Raw genomic sequence first — 21,068 nt, 5'->3', positions numbered from 1 at the left:
GATGGGACAGGCAAGTAGAAAGCAAAAATGAATGATCACAAGCAGGATAGCCTCCACTGTTCTCCATCCCCAACTCAGCACAGTATCAATAAAGGAAAAGTTCATTTCCTCCAATGGGTGGTGTATTTGTCAGAGGCTAATTCCACTCACCTGACCTACCTTATAACCTTCAACGGTCCTTTTTAAATCAAGCAACGATAGGATTCCCTATTAAAAGAATTCATGCACTAATTTTAACAACAGTTTCTAACAGAGAATCCTACATAGAGCTATGTAAGGCACAGAATAAGATCATTCAGCGTATCGAGTCTATGCTGGCTCTCCATAGATAATCCTGGCATTGTCACTCCCCGCTCTATCCCTGTTACCATTAAATGTGCATCTAGTTTCCTTTTCAAATCATTGATTATCGCTACATTCACCACACTCGCTCCAGCAAGTGGCAATGACCTGAAACTTGCAGTGTAAAAAAAGTTCTCTCTCCTGCAACTCTTGCCGAAAACCTTAAATGTGTCCCCAGCGTTTTCCTTGTCTATCTTATCCAAATCTGTCAATCTTGTATACCTGAATCAAATCTCTTCTCAACCTTTGTTCCCAGGAGAACAAGCTCAGCTTCTGGAGCTAAAAGTCCTTATCGCTTGAATAATTCTGGTAAATCTCCTCTGCACTCTCTAAAGGACCCTCACATTTTTCCTAAAGTGTAGAGGCTAGAACTGGAGGCAATACTGCAGTTGTGACCCAACCAGAGCTTTATGTGGATAGCATAACTTCTCTGCTTTTGCACCTTGAGTGCTTGGTCACCTTACTCAAGGAAGAAGATACTCTCATTGGAAGCTGTTCAGAGAAGGTTCACTTGGTTGATTCCTGAGATAAGGGGTTTCTTATGAGGAATGATCGAGAAGGTTGGGCTTATACTAAATGAAATTTAGAACAACAAGAGGTGGTCTTTTGAAATGTACAAGGTTCTGAAGGGGCTTGATAGGGTAGGCACTGAGAGATTGATTCACCGACCAGTGGAAACAAATAGGCAGGGGCACAGTCCCAGAAAAGGAGTCAACATTTAGGACTGACCTGAGGGGAAATTACTTAACTTTAGAATATTTGGGATTCTCTGCCCCAGAAGATTGTTGGTTCTCCATCAATGAATACATTTAAGGCTGGGATAGATAAGATTTTTGGTCTCTCAGGGAATCAAGGGATATGGGGGACAGGCAGGGAAGTGGAGTTAAAGCCCAAGATCAGCCATGATTGCATTGAATGGCAGAATCACAGAATTGTTATGGTGTAGGAGGCCATTCGGCCCATTGTATCCTCACTGGCTGATCATTTTAACAGTACCAATATCCTGCCTTTTCCCAGTAACCCTGCACATTGTTTCTATTTAGATAATCATCTAATACCCTCTTGAATGTCTCAATTGAACCTGCCTCCACCACACTTCCAGGCAGTGCATTCCAAACTCTAATGACTCGCTATGTGAAAAGATTTTCTCACCTTGCACTTGCTTCTTTTGCAAAACACTTTCAAACTATGCCCTCTGGTTCTCAATCCGTTTACAAGTGGGAACAGTTTCTCCCTATCTACTCTGTCCAGACCCCTCATTATTTTGAAAACTTCTATCAAGTCTCCTCTCAGCCTTCTCCTCTCCGAGGAAAACAGTCCCAACTTCTCCAATCTTTCCTCATAACTGAAGTGTCTCATCCATGGTACCATTCTCATAAACCTCTGTGCTCTCTCCAATGCGTTCACATCCTTCCTATAGTGTGGCACCCAGAACTGTACACAATACTCCAGCTGAGGTCTAACCAGTGCCTTAAGTTCATCATAATCTCCCTGCTCTTGTACTCTATGCCCCTATTAATGAAGCTTAGAATACGGTATGCTTTAGAAACAGTTCTCTCTACCAGTCCTGCCACCGTTAATGACTTATGTACATATACACCCAGGTCTCTCTGCTCTTGCACACCCTTTAGAATAGTACCCTTTATTTTATACTGTCTCTCCATGTTCTTTGTACCAAAGTGCATCACCTCACACTTTTCCACATTGAACTTCATCTGCCACCCATGTGCCCACTCCACCAATGTGTCAATGTCCTTTTGAAGTTCTTTAATCGACCCCTGGGGAAGTTCACTACAAACCTACTTCCAGCCTGGAAAATAGCCTTAACCATTACTCTGTTTCCTATCCCTCAGCCTTCTGTATCCACATTGCTACTGCCCCTTTTATTCTATGACCTGTAACTTCCCTGACAAGTCTGTTGTGTGGCACTGTATTGAACGCCTTTTGGAAGTCTATATATGGCACATTAATGGCCTTGACCTCATCAACCATCTGTTATCTCTTGAAAAAAGCTCCAGCAAGTTAGCTAGACACAATTTTCCTTTAACACATCCATGCTGACTCTTCTGAATCAATACACATTTTTCCATGTGACTATTAATTCTATCCTGAATGATTGTTTCTAGAAGTTTCCCCACCACCGAAGTTAAACTGACTGGTCTGTAATTGCAGAGCGGATTTTTACAACCTTTTTTGAACAAGGGTGTATTTTTTGCAATTCTCCAGTCCTCTGGCACCTCCCCAAAATCTAGACAGCTTGAAAGATTATTGCCAGTGCCTCTGCAATTTACACTCTCACTTCCTTCAATATTCTTGAATGCTTCTCACCCAGTCCCGGTGCCTTGTCAACTTTAAGTACCGACAGCTTATCCAATACCACTATCTTTTCAATTTTAAGCCCTTCCAGTGACTGAGTTTCCTCCTCTGTCACCATGGCCTGGGCAGCATCTGCCTCGTCGGTAAAGACCTCAGCCATGCCTCCTCTTGCCTCCATGTGTAAAGCCCCTTTTTGGTCCTTAATTGGCCCTACTCCTCCTTTTACTACTGATGTGCATATAGAATACTTTGGGATTTCCTTTCATGTTAGCTGTCAGTCTTTTTTCTTAATCCCTCCGTTTCCCATGTTTGCTTTTTCACATCCCTTCTGAATTCAGTTTGGTTCTCAACTGTATTTGCTACCCGACACCTATTGTAAGTACACTTTCTTCTTTAACTTAATTTCCATCTCCTTTGTCATCCAGGGAGCTCTCGGTTTGTTTGTCCTATCCTTCTCTTTTGAGGGAACATACTTTTTGACTGTGCCCAAACCAACCTCCTCTTTGAACAATGAGTCCATTGTTCAGCTACTGTTTTTTCTGCCAACCTTTGGTTCTAGTCTATCCGGCCCAGCTCCCTTCATGCCCCATTGAAGTCCGTTCTCTGCCAGGTGATTACTCTTACTCTGAATTGGCCAGTCATTTTATACCATCATCCTAAACCTTATTATACAATGATCACTGTACCCTAAGTGTTCCCCCACTGTCACTTGATCTACTTGGCCCAACTCATTCCCAAGAACCAGGTCTAGCAGTGCCTTCTTTCTTGTTGGGCCATACGGCTTGAAGAACCATATGATCTACTCCTGCTCCTATATCTCGTGTTGCGAAATATAAAACGTCTGAGAGAACTTGACAGGTAGATGCAAAGGGGATCTTTCCCCTTGTGGGGGAATCCAGAACTAGGTGGCACATTTTAAAAATAAGGCACCTCCCAATTAAGACGGAGGAGGAGGAAAAATTTCTTCTCTCAGAGGGTCATTCGTGCTTGGTATTCTCTTCCCACGGAGATGTGGAGGTTGGGTCGTTGAATATATTCAAGGGATTGACAAGGAAGTCAAGGAAGCAGGCAAGAAAGTGGAGTTAAAGCTACAATCAGATCAGCCATGATCGTATTGAATGGTGCAGCAGGCTCAAGAGGCCAAATGGCCTAATTCAGTTCTTATTTCTTATGCTCTTATATACTCAGTGCCTCTATTTATGAAGTCTAAGATCCCAAATGGATTGTTAGCCATTCTGTGAATGTGTCCTGCCACCTTTTAAAAGATCTTCGCACATGTACTCCAGGTTCCCCTGTCCCTTAGCCCTCTTTAGAATTGTGCCATTAAGTTTATGTTACCTTTCCCTATCCCTTCTGCCAAAATGCACCACACCACATTTTTTTTTTAAATTAATTTCCATCTACCACTCAGCTGCACTCAATCTAGATCATCCTCACTGTTTGGCATCATTGGCAAATTTTGGCATTTTACTGTTTTCCAATAAATAAACATACACACTAATAAATAAATAAAAACATTATGCACTGACCCTTGGGGAACACCACTGTCTATACCATGTTTCAGTCTGAGAAATAAGCATTTACCATGATTCGCTGTTTTCTGTCCTTAATCCAATTTTTGATCCAAACTGACACGGATCCTCCTATTCACTGAGCCATAATTTTGCTAACCGGCCTTTGTCAAACACTTCCTTAAAATTCATACGGACAACATCCACTACATTCATTTCATCAGCCTTCTCAGTTACTTCATCAAAAAATTCAATTAGATTAGTCAGGCATGATCTGCCTTGTACAAATCTGTGCTGGAAATCCATAACTAAATCAAACGTCTCCAAGTGCCTGTTGATTTTTCCCCCTGGATTATTCTAAAATCTTATCCATCACTTGAGTTAAACAGGTCTATAGTTACTAGGACTGCCCACATTCCCTTTCTTGAATAAGGGTTTCACGTTTGCTATTTTCTAATTCGCTGGCTCCTCCCCACAGCTAGGGTAGATGGGAAGGTTATGGCAAGCCTTTCCACTATCACCAGCCTCACTTCCTTTAGCAACCTGGGATGCAAGCCATCCAGACCAGACGACTTATCCACCTTAAGCATAGCTAGCCTTTCCTCTACATTCTGCCCATCAATCTCCACCTCATCCATTACCTCTACCATCTCTACATCTACTGACATATTGTCAGCATCCTATTTATTCCTCAACAAAGTAATTCAAACCTTACCTTGTGTATATCATCCTCTTTGTTCCTAATAGGACACACTCCACCTCTTACTACACACTTACTACTTAAATGCCAGAAGATTTTTTTGAGTTCCCTTTTATTTTTACTAGCATCCTATTCTCATATTCTCTCTTTACCAATCTTATCTTCCTCTTCACTTGCCCTCTCAATCTATTGTAATTGACCTGGTTTTCATTACAAGAATTCACCTGACATGAAATACAAAAAAATGTAAAATGTATTATATTCTTTCTCCCTAGTCACCCAAAGAGCCCTGGCTTTGATTCCCCTACTTTTCACCAGCCTGTACTTGAAGCATCTTTAAAGATCACCCATTGTTCCATTTCAGTTTTTCGCATCCACCTTTGGTTCCATTTTATCCTAACTAGAATCCTTTTGATTCAATTGAAATTAGTCCTCATCCAATTTAGACATTCTACTTCAGATTCAAACATTCTAGCCATGTGCCATTTAATTTTTTTCCCCCCCATAGACAAGTGGCTTATAAAGATGCTGCATAAAATCACTAAAACAGCTAGTGCTAAAGCAAGAACTCCATGCTCACAGAAAAAGAATAGAAGTTGTTGCTGCTGCAGTCTAATAATTTGAATCAATCCGAAGAGTCTGCATAGAACATAAGCTATTCAATTTCATAAAATGCTCTCCTGCAAGTGGCAAGTTCTTCCAGGCAACATATTGAACAGTTCAAGTCCCACTCCAAAGGCTTGAGCACAAAAACCAAAGATGAAATGTAGTGCGGTATTGAGGGAGTGCTGCACTGTCAGAGTTGTCGTCTTTCAAATGAAATGTTAAACTGAGGTCCCTCCTGCTCTCTCAGGCATAAGTAAAAGATCCCATGGTGTTATTTCATAGAAGAGCAGGGGAGCAATCCCTGGTTTTGTGGCCAATATTTATCCCTCAATGAACATCACCAAAACAGATTTTCTGGTCATTGTCACATTGCTGTTTGGGGGAGTTTGCACTGTGCAAACTGGCTGAGTTTCCTACACTACAGGGTAGAATAGTAACTACATTTCAAAAGTATTTAATTGGCTGCAAAGTGCTTTGGGATATCTTGTGGTAATAAAACTTGCTATATAAATGCAAATCTGTCTTTTACTATAGAAGGGACACAGTTACTGAACTACAGCTTCCAGGACATGCACTTGGTTATGGAATGTCTATAACTTACCCAGTTGCACATCAGCACAATTTCTCTAGACCTTCAATTTCAATTTCTAACATTTAACATTCACTAAAAGAGGCAAGAAAAAAATGCTTTTGTATTTGAAACAATGGTTCAGTCCAATTGTACTCTTAACATAGGCTGAGAGATAAAATTAACCTGAATAACTAGAGGTTAGTTTAACAATTGTGGTAGGGAAAATGATGAAATATTTAATTAAATATAAAGTTACTAAATCCTTGGATGAGGGGAAAACAATTATAAGTAACCAACGCAGGTTGCAAATTGAAAAATTTTGCTTGGCCAGCCTGATACGAGTTCTTTAAGGAAGGTGACAGATATGATGGATGGAGGAGAAATGTAGTGGATATCATACACTTGGACTTTCAGAAAACCTTTTAAAATAGCAACTAATAGAGAATGCAAGAGTTGTGAAATTGTGGAGGTAAGTAGCAAATTGGATTAAAAATAGGATTGCAGGAAAGAAATAGAGGGTGGGTTAAAGGGAGTTTCAAGATTGATTGGAAATGGGAGCAATGTTCCATGAGGTTCCATTTACCATACCCATTAATGATTTAAATATAGGGCTGAAGGGAGTTTGTCAAATTTGCAGATGATACTGAAATAGTAGAAAGTAATAAATTGTGAGTTAAAAGTTCCACAGAGATACTGATAAGATAATGTGATGGGCAAAAACAAAAGGCAAATGAAATTCAATGACAGTAGGTACATTTTGGCATGGGGCCAGTTAGCTTAGTTGGCTAGATGTGTAGCATGTGGTTCAGAATGATGCCAACAGCATGGGTTCAATTCCCAACCCAGCTGAAGTAGACTTGGGACCTGCCTCCTGGCCCTTGACAGGGTGTTTAAAATTATGAAGGAGTGGGATAGGGTAGATAGCAACAGACCAGGTTCAGCTGAAAAATTAAATGAAAAAAAAATTAGACCAGACCAAAAGGAATCAGATTTGAGGAGCTGTGGAATGCACTACTGGAGTCAATATTTGGAAAAAAAAAGGTCAGCGTGATAAATATGTTAGAAAGGTGGTTGAAGGAGAGGAATATAAAACCAGTGCAGCCTAAATGGGATTAGTAAGAACACTGCTTAAGTGGAGGATGAATACCAATACGACTGGTTGGGCTATACAGCATGTTTCACATTGTAATTTCTATGTAATTGGGATCTACTTTTCCTACTCTCTCAGCAGATCTATTATTGTGTAGTTTTTGACATACATTTATGGCTGCTTGATCATGAGACGTTCCACAGATGGAATGCTATTCATCCTTCTTCTCGGCAGTCCAGTGACATAAAATAAGAAAATGTGACTAAACTGGCAGACTTATCTCACCATCAGAATTAATAGAACTAGTGAAATGCCCCAATAATTCTAATATTTTGAATTCTCATACTCCATTTAAAAAAAATACTTAATACTGAACATTGAAACTATCAGCTCATAAATTTCTGTTCTACTGCCATGCTTGGTGATTACAAGGAACCCAACTTTGAACAGTGCAAGCCAGTGACAGGCTGCATGAAAGCTCATAAATGAAACCAACCCCGCTACAAAAAAAAAATCACCATCTCAGAGCCACATTTTCGTCAATCCCACATCTCTATATCGAGGCCCCACCTGCCAATGAATGCAACGAGTTGGAATTTCTTGCCAGCATTTGCATGCAGATATATTTTCATCACGAAGCACGTAACGAAAATTCTGCACACTAGGACAGTCACTGCGTATTCAGAGTAAAGGAGGTATCTGGATCTAAGCTCTCATACAAAAAAAAAATCACTAGGTATAGCCACAGAAATCAGACATGCACAAAGCATGGGTCTACATTACGAAAGCATTCTACAACAGATCCAAAATTAAAGTGACGGGCAAGGACTAATTTGGGGACATCAGCACAGAAGTCATTGGTGTCCCTCTGAGTGTTGGGCTCCTGCAGCTTCACTTAAATATGAATCTGCCCAGTGTTCACAAGTGACAACAATGACAACTTGTATTTGTATAGTGCCTTTAATATAGTAAAACATCCCAAGGCACTTCTCAGGAGGGTAACAAACAAAATTTAACACCAAGCCACATAAAGAAGTGTTAAGGCTGATAAGTTTGAAAGAAGGAAAGACATTATAGAAAGGAAAACTGACATGGTAGGATTCTTTATTTCTGATCAATGTGCTAGCTTTAAAAGGTATGTTTGCGTTCAAAAATCCAAATTCCTCCAAATATTATGGTAAGAGCAGTTTGACGATGCAGTGTTAGGTTTGAAATGTATTAGCTCCATTTACGTATTATGTGAATGATACTTAGACCAGAAAAAAAATTAAAAGTGATATAACAGTATCATGCTATTAACACATTTGTTTTTCAGTATTTTCTAAATATATTCAATGTGTAGTTTAAAAAAATTAAAAAGCCAAATGTGGCTCCAATGGAAAACTATAGTGATGGATCACAGAAACATTAAGGTTTGAGACCTTACAGTTTGGGCTTTTAATCTAAGAGCATAAAATAAGAAATAGGTGTAGGCCATTCAGCCCTTCAAGCCTGCTCTGCCATTCAATAAGGCTGGTCTTTTACCTTAACTCCACTTTCCCCACATTATTCCCTCTCAGTGCATGCTGTACACAAGCGTCCAGTCATACGTTAGAAACTTTTCCCTATTATTTAAAGGGTGTTATTAGTAAGTGCTGAATTTTTCATCCTTCAATTATAATTGAGTAAGCTTCCAAAAAGGCATCTCTACTACATTAATCCACAGATGTTGCAGATTTGGAAGGTAACAGACTTAATTTGTCTTGTGCTTAGCTGGCCAGTCTTAATTTAGATCAGTGCCCCTTTAAAAGCAGAATGGGATGTCAGGGAGAGGAGAGGAGGCGTGGGAAGCAGAGCAGGGTACCCCCTTCTGACTGCTAAAAGTGAAGTCTACTGAATGAACATACCTAGAGATGCTGATGGGGAATAACCAAGCCTTGCTACAGAAGTGTTTCATTGTTTATTGACACATTATGTTTGTACCAGACAAAGAGTGATTACTTGAGGAAAGAGGAGCATGGGTGCTGCCTTTGGTACTATAATCATAAAATGAGATCTCCAATCCATAATGAAACAGGTGATTTAACTTGAGGGATGCTTATGTCAGCATTGTTGGGAGCAGGAAGCCAGCCAAAAAAAAGTCAGCCAGCTAGTGTTTCAGCTGGGCTGGTGGCCCATTTGTGCACTAATATTGGGCTTGACTGTGATGCTACTCATGGCCAAAAAGCCTGCTGGCACTCACTACCGGGGCTTACACAGCAAACTCAAAGACATTTGAGCAAAATAATGGTCGATGCTCGTCGAACTGTATTAAAAACAAGGGAGATATGAGGAGGAAAAGCTCTCAAAATGCAAAATAGATGTACGAAAACCAATTCAATGTTTAATTTTCAGGAATTAAAGAATGCCATCAATTCAAATGGTACGTAGTGCCAGATCATCAACACTGCAACATTCCTGCATCCCATTATTTTTGCAGCATGCTTTGGCATAGTCCGAATCCTTTCTGTAGTGTCCAACTGGACTATCAACTTTGAATTAGGCAATTAGGCAAGACTGTTAGTCACAGTTTTACCTCAGACTACACAATGACCACTATGCTGAGGCACAAATCTTAATGTATTTTTCTGAAGATTATCTGGTGCTGTTTTCTAGTACTTTCAGATTAATGATTCTCACTAAATTAAAATCGACTTTACTTAAGGAAACCCAAGTAATCAATTTTTTTTATTGCAAACTGATAATTTAAGGTAATTTAGTGGGTTGAGGATTGCAGCATAGCAAGTTTGACGTGAGCAAGTGATAATACTATACACAGTTTTTAGGTCAGTTCAAAGCAGAGAGCTTTAAATACCACAATTCAGTTTACAATGTTTATAGCTTCTATGTGGGCAACAAATTACTCATATTTGGCCATAAGGGAAGTGGTTACCTAATTTCAAAAATACAATTAAACTAGTCCCCCATCATATCACAGGTAATGCAGGACAACCATATGTTGTGAAGGTTAGGATATTCTACTTTCGATTGGAGTGGGTGGAACTGAGGTTGGTTGCGATGATGGTTGGGAGGAAGAAAACATTGAAGCAACTGCAGGTGAAAAAACAGCAAAGAGCCATATGTTAACTTAATCATACCATGGGTTTATTCTTCTAGGCTCAAATTTATTTTTAATTTTGAATCCAATAACTGGTGGTACGTTGTAGCTTCTTCTTCAAATTGTATCTCACCTACACAAAAATGCATGCAAGTCAAATTCATCATGAGCACACTCTAGATGGATACTTCATTACTAATGCAAGGCAAAAGAGCTATCAAGTAATTTATCTGGAAACCAAAATGTAAATAGCCTTGGCTTACAATCACGTACAGTTAGCCGTAAATTGGCTATTGAAACCACTTTCTCATTGGACAACTCGATCAGGCCTTAAAACAATCACAACCCAAACATAAAACCCAGAGTATTTGCAAGCAATGCCAACGGTGATCTGACAGTTTTATTCATTTGAGATGTCCAGTCTTAAGCCTGGAAGTCCTAGCTATCCTGTCAGCAAAGCCCCAGTGACTCATATGTCATTTGCGCCTATGGTTAATGCATCACTTTTTATTCCCTATTTCAACTTTGTGGATCTGGAGGTTTGGAAAGGTCTTCTAAGCAGTGCTCTCCTATTGATGGATCATTCTTATATTCACCAACAAACCAGAGTGGAAAAACACATTTTGCATCACCAGACTTCAAGAGAGTTAAAGAAAAATGAGCAGGACACTTAAAAAGTAGCCAACCAAGGGAGTGTGCACATTGGGAAGATGATTCGACTTGTGTGAAAGAACAACATGGTGAATGCATTGACAAGGAAGAGCACATTGGGAAGTGAACACCATCTTAATTTCAGCTAAGAATCATTACAGGCACTTCTTATTGTTAAGTTAAAAACATGCTGTGTTTGCTTTTTAGGATATAAACAGTGGAAACATCAGTGCAAAACAAAATAGAATCACTGCCAAAGAGTCAATTTTGTGGAGTAGATGGTAACATTTAAAATTTTGAGCATCCATAAAACTCAAAACAAGCAATAGGTTTTTTTTAAAAAAAGTCAAGCTAAAAAACAATGCACAACAAGTGCACAGACATAGTAAAATTGAAAAAGCTAGCTTTATTGTTGTGGCTTTAGCCATGTAGGCTATGATGGTGGGAGAAAAAATTGTTGGTAATCATATAAGGAGGAACAGTTGCAATCTTGTTTATACTAAGAACATGCCTTGCTCTGAGACTTAGTGAGCCTTTGATTGATGACCACAGTGTTCAGAGGACCATCAATGTGGTAGGTTGTTAGTACTTGCTTCATACCCAACTAGAAATGGAAGACAGATGAGTATAAAAGATAATCACAAAACCACAGAATCCCCCAAGAATCCAATTTGCATAGCCTTCCTTTCATTTCCAAAAAACAGATTATGTGCACATCTGTGATGTCAATATGGCATCTACATTTGTCCAAGGAAAAAAAAAACTGGTTTAAAAAAAAATCTATTGATAAATAACATTATTAATTATAAACCTGCACATCAAAAGTCATGGGTAAATTTTAGTTAGATTGCTGGGAAATTCTTATAGTGAAGAGCTACAAAATACATTCAGTAATATGTTAATGTAGGGTAAAATGGTCCAGCAATTGAAAATTAATGTCCTATATTGGAGTATGTAATGAATTTCAACCTCCCATCCTCCACTCAGTGAACTTCAGTTCATCAAAAATTCTGTTTCCTGTATTCTATTCCGCACCAAGTCCTGCTTCACCATTATTGGTTCTGGCTGACCTACATTGGGACACCAGAATCAACACTTCCAATGTAAAGTTTTTATCCTTATGTCTAAATCTCTTCATAACCGTACTCTTCCGTTCTCTTCAAAGCCTGCTGCCCCAAAAGCCTCCCAGCACACACTGTTCTTCCTGTACATCTGTTGCCTCCTTTGCCCCATTTCTACCTTCACCACCATCAATGGACATACCTTCGGCCTTCTGGGCCCTACTCGGAAATTCCCTGCATGCAGCTCTGCATCTCCCTCTCCCAAGGCCTTCCTTACAACCCACCTCCGACAGTTAGCTCTAGGTTATCCTTCCTAATATCTCATTCGTTGGCTAAGTACCCATCTTAGTCTGATTATGACTTTGAAGGCACTTGAAATTATTTTTCTATTTTAAGGGCACTGCATAAATCCACACTATTTTGTATTGTTATTGTTTGTAAGCATTCTACTTCATGGTATGCAGTTGACCAATAAAACAAAAAAGGTTTAATTTATCATGATCTATTAGAAAGAGTGAAGATTTATTGCCCAAGTAATCAGTTCTAAGCAAGCAAGCATAGTAGATAGTATTCTTCACTTAAAAAAAAACGCTTACTATACTCTTCAACCAGTACACAAGTTTGACTCACTCAAGTGCATCTATTGTACAAATACTACAAGAACTAAGATTCTAAAATTAGGAAGTTATTTACATATTCAAATTTGGGGAGCTGGATTTGAAGTAGTGGAGGTCAGTTTGATACAACAGTAAAGCCTTCCAAACCCACGACCGCTACCATCTAAAAAGACAAAGGCAGCAGGTGCTTGGGAACACCACCACCTGGAAGTTCCCCTCAAAGCCACATACCATCCTGACTTGGAAATATATCACCAGTCTTTCACTGTTGCTGGGTCAAAATCCTGGAACTCCTTCCCTAACAGCACTGTGGGTATACCTACACCACATGGACTTCAGCGGTTCAAGAAAACAGCCCACCACCACAAGGGCAATTAGGGATGGGCAATAAATGCTGGCCTAACCAGCGACACCCACATCCCATGAGCGAATGATTAAAAAAAAAATTGTCCTCTAAACAAATGACATAAAACGTAGTAATGTTCACTGGCAAAAAGCAATATCACAGCCTTTGAAATTGGCTTGACTGGTTTGCCTCCTTTCTATAGATGCATGACTGAAGTGTCAAGTACTCCCCAACAGTTCCCAATAAAAGGTACAATCAAAACTGAAGTACAACCTTTTTTTTATTACTAATGTCCAAAAATAGATTGAAAGGATACTTTTAAGGTGCTTAACCAGTAAACTGAAGACTTTAGCTTAAGCTCCTCCAGACAAACATCACACACCATGACCCTCCTCTTTCACTCATTATGTACAATGTTGTTTCATTAAGTTGAGAAATTGTTGTGCAACATTTGCTCTCTTTTTATTTATCACTAAATCCACAGTTTATGACCTCTTCATGCAGTTCTCAAGCTCGTGGACCAATAAGCAAATAGATCGTCAAGTCAGCTTTTCCAGCATGATCTCGGCAACAATTAATTCAGCAGACATTGATTTTTTTTTTAAAAAGTTAACAGCAATGGTGTCATAAGCAGTAGTCTGCAGTTATCCAAAAATCCCACCATGAGAATAGTCATTACCCCACCCCCTGATTATTTTTTACGTTAATTATAACTTTACTCTTAAATCTGCAATAGGATATGGGTACTTGACAAAAAAAATTAAGAATACAGCAATTAATTTTAACAAATATTAAATACAACAATATAAAACAGTTTGGTACAATATTCACCCATCCACATTTTCAAGAATAGTGCTCATCATCTTAAGTGAAACACAAATCTCTACAATCACACACTATTTCTTCCCGTTCTGAATTACATGTCTTCTTGCCTACTCAGGAGAAAATTATAGTCTAATCTAGTGACTGCACCCTGCAAGAAAATGACCAATTAATTCAGAATAAGTATGTAAAGTCAAACGTTTGTGTTCATCTCCCTTCATTCAAAAATAACTGGCCTGTAGACCGCCAACATTTGTTTTTGAAATTAATGTCAGTAAATTTAGACAACAAAAATAATCTATTCTAACTATATGCACGCAACTGCTACATTTACCAGACTTCGCAATAGTTGGCTCTAAAAGAACCTCACTACAAACAGTGGTTCCAAAAAGATTAGAAAACAGTAAACAATAAATCTCCAAGTAAGTTTGAACCACGCTTCACAACTGAAAAACAGCATAGGGCTAACAATTAACAGTAACTATGCACTCTACCCGCTTCCAAGGAATGCTCTGTCTGTAAACACTAGATCACAAAAACTTACACTTGCAAATTCCAAAAAAAGCTACCCAGTGTCCCAATTATGCACAGTATAAAAATGGACTAGTCATGTAAACCTGTAGTAAAATCAGAGCCAGTACCTGCATATAACACATTCACTAACACATACTCTTACAGCAAATTGCAGTAACAGTTTAATACATCACTTCCAGAAAAATAATTCAAGAGCAAGGTGGTCAGAGGTGGGAGGTTGGGGGCAGGGGTGTGGGTGGTGGTCGAGTCACTTCCATTTCGTCCAGTTAATATTTCTTAGCCTCACACAACTTTGTACTTTGATCGCCTGAAATACGGAAAACAAAAACAGAACAAACCTTCAGATGTAGAGGTATATTTCAGCCCATCTGATTTGGTAAAGTCTATGCTGGCATAGCCTCTAGAGTCTGTACTGCTTGCAATTTGGAGGTGATTTGGAGTCTGCACACTTCCATTTGATTCACAACATCCGTGATCTTCCCTTAAGTCCAAAGCAATATAGTTCAATCCATTCTGAAACCCAGCAGATGTATTTCTGCACATGGTACTCCTATGTTCGTCACTAAGGCAGTCGTTTGGCTTAAGCCAAACATTATCAAATGAAGCAGAGCTATGTCTTTTACCACCATCAGCAAAAAATGGAGAAGAGGGTGCCACTGTAGGTGTAGAGGAGAATGTCTCTGAGCTGTGTCGCCTTCTTCCTTGTGGATCAACACGGATCACCTTTGGGCCATGATTGGCATCAGAGGGAGGTTTTGAGGCAGGAAAGGTATTTATACTAGGATATTGATCAATAATACACAATCTCTTCACAATAGCTGTAGGACTGGTCACCTCTACCTTGTCAGGCTTTGGCGAAGCAGGACGAGTGGCTGTTACTGTCAAATTAAATGACATTTCGGTATAATCATCCACCTCAGCAGGTTTACTGACACAAGTGGCACCAAGAGGAACACTGATGTAAGCATCCTTTGGCTGGCTTCTAGTTATGCTAGAACTTGAAGCAATGGTCATAGTAGTCAAAGAATTTGAAGAATGAATAGCTGGCTTCGGTGATTGTACATCTAAATCTACACTCATGTAGTCTGACAATGGAGACCTTCTGTGTTCACTGCTGGAGCCAAGTGAAGATGGGGATCCTTCTGCTGATAGGGAATATGGTGTATTACTAGTTTTCTCACTAAAAGCAATATTAATGTATTCTCCTGGACTTTTTGGCTCTGGCGGCAAACTGTGCTCAAACAGTCTTGGTAAAGTGTTTACTTCTGGTGTGCCTAGGGATAATCTTGTGGGTCTCTCAACTCTTCCTTTTTGTATAGCACGCTCATCTTGGTTTTGTGTCCTTGGAGAATGAGAAGGTTCAGGAACTAAACCACTGTTACTAATACTACCTGTAAACATTGATGTCTCTCCATACATCAGCTTTCCCGGTGAACACATAGGAACATATTCATCATGCTCACCATTTTCCTGTGAAAGAGTTTTGAATGATCGAGGCAGTGAATAATATGAGCTGTAGGATTTAGGAGCATCAGGACTAGTGAGATTATAGAAGCAATCATTGGATAATTTCCGTCTATTCAGGTTTCTCTGGGACATGTCCATATATTCATTATTTGTGAATTTTTCATTGTTGCTGCCCAGTAGTTTAGAACTGTACTCTGTAAACATGCTTCGCACCGGAGAACTGCTATCATTGGGGGACATCACCATGTATCCCCTAGAGTCCATTTGATTTAATGGCAAAGGCCCAATTTGTTTTGGGGCAGAAATGCTTTTAAGATTCATTGGCATATAATCATGGTTTCTATTATGGCTAGCAGATGCAACACCAGGCATCATTGGCATATAACCATCATCTCTTGTTCTGCTTTGGCTTTGGTTAACCGAGGACCCAATCTCAATATGACTATAATCTTCATGGTAAGGATTACAGGTAAACTTTGGTGATGCAGAACATGATAACTGGCTATTAATACTCACACAGTTTGAATCAACATTAGACTCATCCAAAGATGAAGTTGTCTGAGTGGTTTTTTGATGTGTTATTACAGCACCGGAGCTGGTTAGAGAGTGGGTCCTTTTTCTGTATCCTTTCTCAGCAACCATATAGTCATCTCTTGTTCTGTTTTCATGATTTGCAGCATTTATATGTTTGTCCATTGAAATATAATCACACAAGCAATTTTCTTCTTGAATTGGTGGTGTGTTCCCAAGTGAATCTGGTGTATTACTCCGAACACGGAAGTACCTAAAGTCCCCGGGACTAGACCCATATTCATCAGAGGAAATAAACCCACCATCACTTGGAGAACCACAAATGGATGAACTAGATGGACGTGTAAGAGGATCCGATGCAGAACCATGTCCACTGCTGGAAGAAACGCTTACAGGGCTTGTAGTAGATGGTAAGTAAGTCACAGGCAGAGACACTGACCTACTATGATTCGAGGGGCCAAAGGGTGGCTTTACATATCTCCCACCCCCTTCACCCCTGCTTAAGCCCATCCTTGCAGAATTTAAGTGGATTAAACTCCCAGTAACAGATCCAAAGGGTCTTGACATTGTACCTTCACCTTCACTGGATGTTCGAAAACGATATGCCTCACTCCTGGATACAGAGGTACCAGTCATGCTCTCAGTCCTGGAACGCCTTTGCAATCCAGTCTGACTAGGTGGCAAATTACCAAGGTGCCTTCGAGTCAAAAATGATATGGGGTTTGTCCCAGAGGACTGGCTTTTACTTCTGGGGCGAAACTCAGTAAAAGCTTTTAAAGCTCTCATTGTCTCTAAAATCGTCTCATGCATGTTTTGAGCCACCACCGAGTCATCTACCTGCATCCACAGCTCACCGGGGCCAATAGAGGCAGAACGACCAACCTCAATAAAGAAAAAGTTCTCAGAATGACCACACCTCCTGATGTTCATCAGCTGCAAATGCACAGAAGGCACGTCAGAATTGATTTTAACAAAATGGATCATCTTGCTGGAAAGACACAATCTGTACACCCCCGTCAGATTCTTGGTTTGCCCCAATCCTTTGGGCTTCACGTTAATCTGCCACACTTCTTTGAAAACGGTGCCAGGGGTAAAATTACCATAGTTCTCGACTTCGTCGGGCTCCAGCGGTATCTTCTTCCCTTCATTCATTAGTTCACTTATGGCCAAGTACCAGCTCTCTTGCTCCTGGTCGTTCTCTGCCACCATGGCGAAGTACTCATCTTTTGTGTACAGGGCTACGAGGTATTTACTTTTGGCATCTGCTCTCCTGCTGACCGTAAAGCACTGACAGAGTAGAATGACCCTCTTGGGGGCGGTCGATCGGTTTCTCCATTTTTTCTCGCTGTCGTAGTACTCGAGCCTGGCCGGACCCAGGTGGCTCTGCCCCTTCAGGACGAAGAAACGCTTGTGGCCGTGCTTTTGCTTCCTCAAGTAGCCGTATTTCTTCACGTCCTCGTAACCGTCCATAGTAGTCGAGGTGGTGGCGGTGGCGGTGGTCGCCGCCGCCGCTCGCGCCGCCGAGACCTCGCGCCCCGCGGGGGCAACCGTCTCGCGCTGCGTGGAACAAGCAGCCGGCTCGCGCGCGCCGCCGCCGCCGCCGCCGCTGCTGTTGTTGTTGTCGCCGCTGCTGCTGCTGCTGACGGCGGCCGGCGCCTCGCGCACATTGCAAGGCACCGTCTCGCGCTGTGCGGCATAAATCCCCCGCTCGAGCCGAGCCGTTGGCGGGGGGTTGACCAGGTCCTCGCGCTGTGCCAGCTCCGTCGTCGCGTGTCCGCTTCTAACCGTTGACGTTACTACTGCTGCTGGTGGTAATACTGGCGGCGGCGTTGCTGTTGTTGTTGTTGTTGTCACTGTCGTCGCCGCCGTCCTCCTCCTCGTTGCCGTATCCCCGGCGCGTCTGTTGTTTTCATTGTCCCCTCTGTTGGTGTAGTGCCGGTGTAGTAGTAACTGGTCCTGGTGGTAATAATTGGGCGAGCTCGCCATTGTACCGGGTGCTTCCCCCCCACCACCACCACTACTACCACTACCACTACCACCACTCCTCCTCCTCCTGCTGCTGCTGTTGCTGCTGATGGAAGGGAAGCCCACCACCTCTGAATCGCGCGGCTGTCGCTCTTTTTTCCCCTCAAGGTTTTGGCTCCGTATACATCTCTATGACTTCTCGTAAAAATAAACATCCGAATGGACCGATTTCTTCCCCTCCCCCCCTTTCTCAATCACGGTAAAAAAAACAACCTGTGACGTACCCTTAATGGAGTGAACCGTACTCGCTTAGCCTAACGTGGGTGGGCGGAGCCTGGCATTGACGGACAGGAGGATCAGCCAGCTGGAAATGGGCAAATATCCAGGTGCGCTGCCAATCATATCCCTCCGACCAATCAAACGTGAGGGGAGGCGGGATATTTTCGTTTATCGTGCGACTGCGCCAATGGCCTGATAGAAGGGAGGGATTTGCTGGTGTGTGTGTTTTTCACTCTCTCTGTGCCAAGTTTGTTGGACCCGCAAAGCTTTGCTGATGAGGCGAGGTATTGTGTAAACCAGTTTCTGATTGTGCAATTTCACTCCTTATTGGCTATTAGTCAAATGGTCGGTGCTAAAGCTTGAATTGGTTATGTGTAATTAAAAAAAAACCTTCCCTAATTAATATTCATCCAGCACGCAAACGATCTCTCTTACCATCATCAAGAAGACTGAATTGCTTAATGGGGTGGGGGGGGCGGGGGGAGAAGAAGGTGAATAATATAGTTAATGGTGCAGAGCCAACTGTCAAGTGAGCACACAATATATCGGCTTGAAAGGGAAATCCATTAAGAAAATTTGTCCCAGGGTCACGATGTAGCTTTACTTAAGTTGCTCTATATACGCACACATAATATATATTGGTTTAATTTTGTTCGGTACATAGCTTGAATAAATAGGACGACGCACTATGTTAAGCTCTCATGGGAGTTGTAGTTGACAAACACGTTCCCCCCCGCGGAAGGGAATCCTTTGAGAAAACTGCATTTGCCAGAAAGCCGTGCAAACGCAGGCGTGCTGCTGATTGCCCCCACCCCCCTCTCCGCATGCATGTGTTGTTTACACCAAAATTCGAGATGAATAAGCATTTGGTGTCTTCATGTAATGAAAAGGGATGTTGTTACCACCCTGCGTATTTCAATCTATTAGAAATAAGGACGATGAATCATCTCTACATTGTTAGTCACGGTTTACTGTATATTCTTATTCTGATTTTTTTTAATGATTAGCGTTAAAGCTACTAATGGGGGAAAAAGGCGGATGGAATTGCTAGCTTCACAAGGGCTATTTTGACATTGATAACTTTAAACATGTCTTGCACAGCACTTGTTTACAAACTGTTACTCCCAAGTAAGCTGCTTAAAAAACGCCAGGTTGATAAAATACGGTAAACCTCCTGAAATGTTTTTCAGACCTGTCACTCGCAAAAATAGTTGTTACCTTACTGAATGAGGCCTGTATTTCTAAGGCCCAAAATGCATGCACGTATGCTACACTATAGAACAGGCTGCTTTGCTCGTTTGCATCAAGGACAGCTGTCAGCAACAGCAACCCTCATTCAAAGTAAGAAGTGAATCAGTAAACAAATTAAAAAATATAAGTTAGCCATTGCACAAAAATGGGAATTATAAGATAGCAACAATATTTGAGTTCAGATAGTGTTGCAAGCATTCCTTTTATATCAGCTTATTGTATTTCTTGCTATTAGTTATTTGTTTACTATTCAGTGACAAAAACGTGTAGAGTGACAATGAAAAACAATCTGTACCCATGAATAGTTACAATGTAGGCAGAAGAAGTAAATGGTTGCCACATAACTAGCAAGGTGGAACTAGCAAGGAGAGCTCTGGTAGTTAACTGGTAAACAGTTAAGTAAGAGTGGCCTGGGAATCCTCAAGTTTGACTGCAGACTCCATGAAGTTTCACACTTTCAGCTTAACCAAGGTCAGCAAAAGCTCCTGTTGATCACCATCTTCTGTATCACCCCCACCCCAACATATCTAATATAGGCATGGAGATATTACAAGCTTTAAAGCTATATTTTTAAAAATGGACACCAAAAGCTGTTTAAGATGGCTGTAGCATATCATGCAACTTTGGCAGTGTTAGCTCCAGACAGACCTGAAACTCGAATAGATACTTAATTACATATAGACAATCATAGCTACTTGTGAAATTCACACATCTCTTTAAGGATGCACCGTCAACAGAAGGGACCATGGACAATAAAGACATTGAAACTCAATGGGTGTTAGATGAATATGAAATGGATTTCATTGACCTTTCGATGTGTGTGATGGCTCCTCATCCCAAATACAAAGACCTTGGCTGTCTGAAGTACTCAGGGTTTGAAAAGCCACAACAGAGGATGTTAACTGGTCAAACACACCACCTTATTTGGAAAGGACTTAGGACTTGTCACAGGTAACTAGGTAAGGCAACCAGCTTTGCTACCTGCTTTTTAAAATACAACAGCAGAAGCTGTTCTGATTTGGGTACCATCAGAAACACCATTTAAGCCATTGAACCAGCTGCAACTATGCAGCCAAGGTCATCTCCAGCTATACCCCCCAAAAAGCCTGTTCCAACTTCAAGTGCACCTGAGAGCTACCCTCCTGGCAATTCAACTGCAAGAAGCTTACTGAGAATCCTTTGTTTCTTCAGTAACTCTACTCCAGCTAAACCATCAATTCATCCTAGAAAAAACAGGCATGCTACGAAAGAGACTGAAATAATTTCAGATTGTAATCATTGTTTTTTTGTCATCTGTATCTACTCCTTGTGTGTGTGTGTGTGATTGCATGT

The 21,068-nt window shown here is 40.9% G+C and overlaps 1 protein-coding gene across 2 annotated transcripts in view; it reads right to left on the bottom strand.

The window, feature by feature from the left end:
- The window catches only part of LOC121282082 (insulin receptor substrate 2-A-like), a 66,703-nt gene extending 48,985 nt beyond the window's left edge, over positions 1-17,718 (bottom strand). The window contains exons 1-2 of one of the 2 annotated variants that reach the window (XM_041195522.1): positions 14,582-17,718; positions 11,244-11,467 (exon numbers count right to left, since the gene is read on the bottom strand). In XM_041195522.1, the coding sequence (XP_041051456.1) occupies positions 11,430-11,467; positions 14,582-17,711 (3,168 nt within the window). In that variant the 5' untranslated portion in view covers positions 17,712-17,718 and the 3' untranslated portion in view covers positions 11,244-11,429. Of the gene's footprint in view, positions 1-11,243; positions 11,468-14,581 lie in introns of those variants that run through there. The other variant, XM_041195523.1, reaches the window with a different exon arrangement.
- Positions 17,719-21,068: the final 3,350 nt, after the last annotated feature.

The sequence above is a fragment of the Carcharodon carcharias genome, chromosome 9 (assembly GCF_017639515.1).
Source record: "Carcharodon carcharias isolate sCarCar2 chromosome 9, sCarCar2.pri, whole genome shotgun sequence".
In the NCBI taxonomy this organism is placed as follows: domain Eukaryota; kingdom Metazoa; phylum Chordata; class Chondrichthyes; order Lamniformes; family Lamnidae; genus Carcharodon; species Carcharodon carcharias.
Note: the sequence above shows the minus strand (reverse complement) of the source record. Positions and strands in the feature narration are given on the sequence as shown.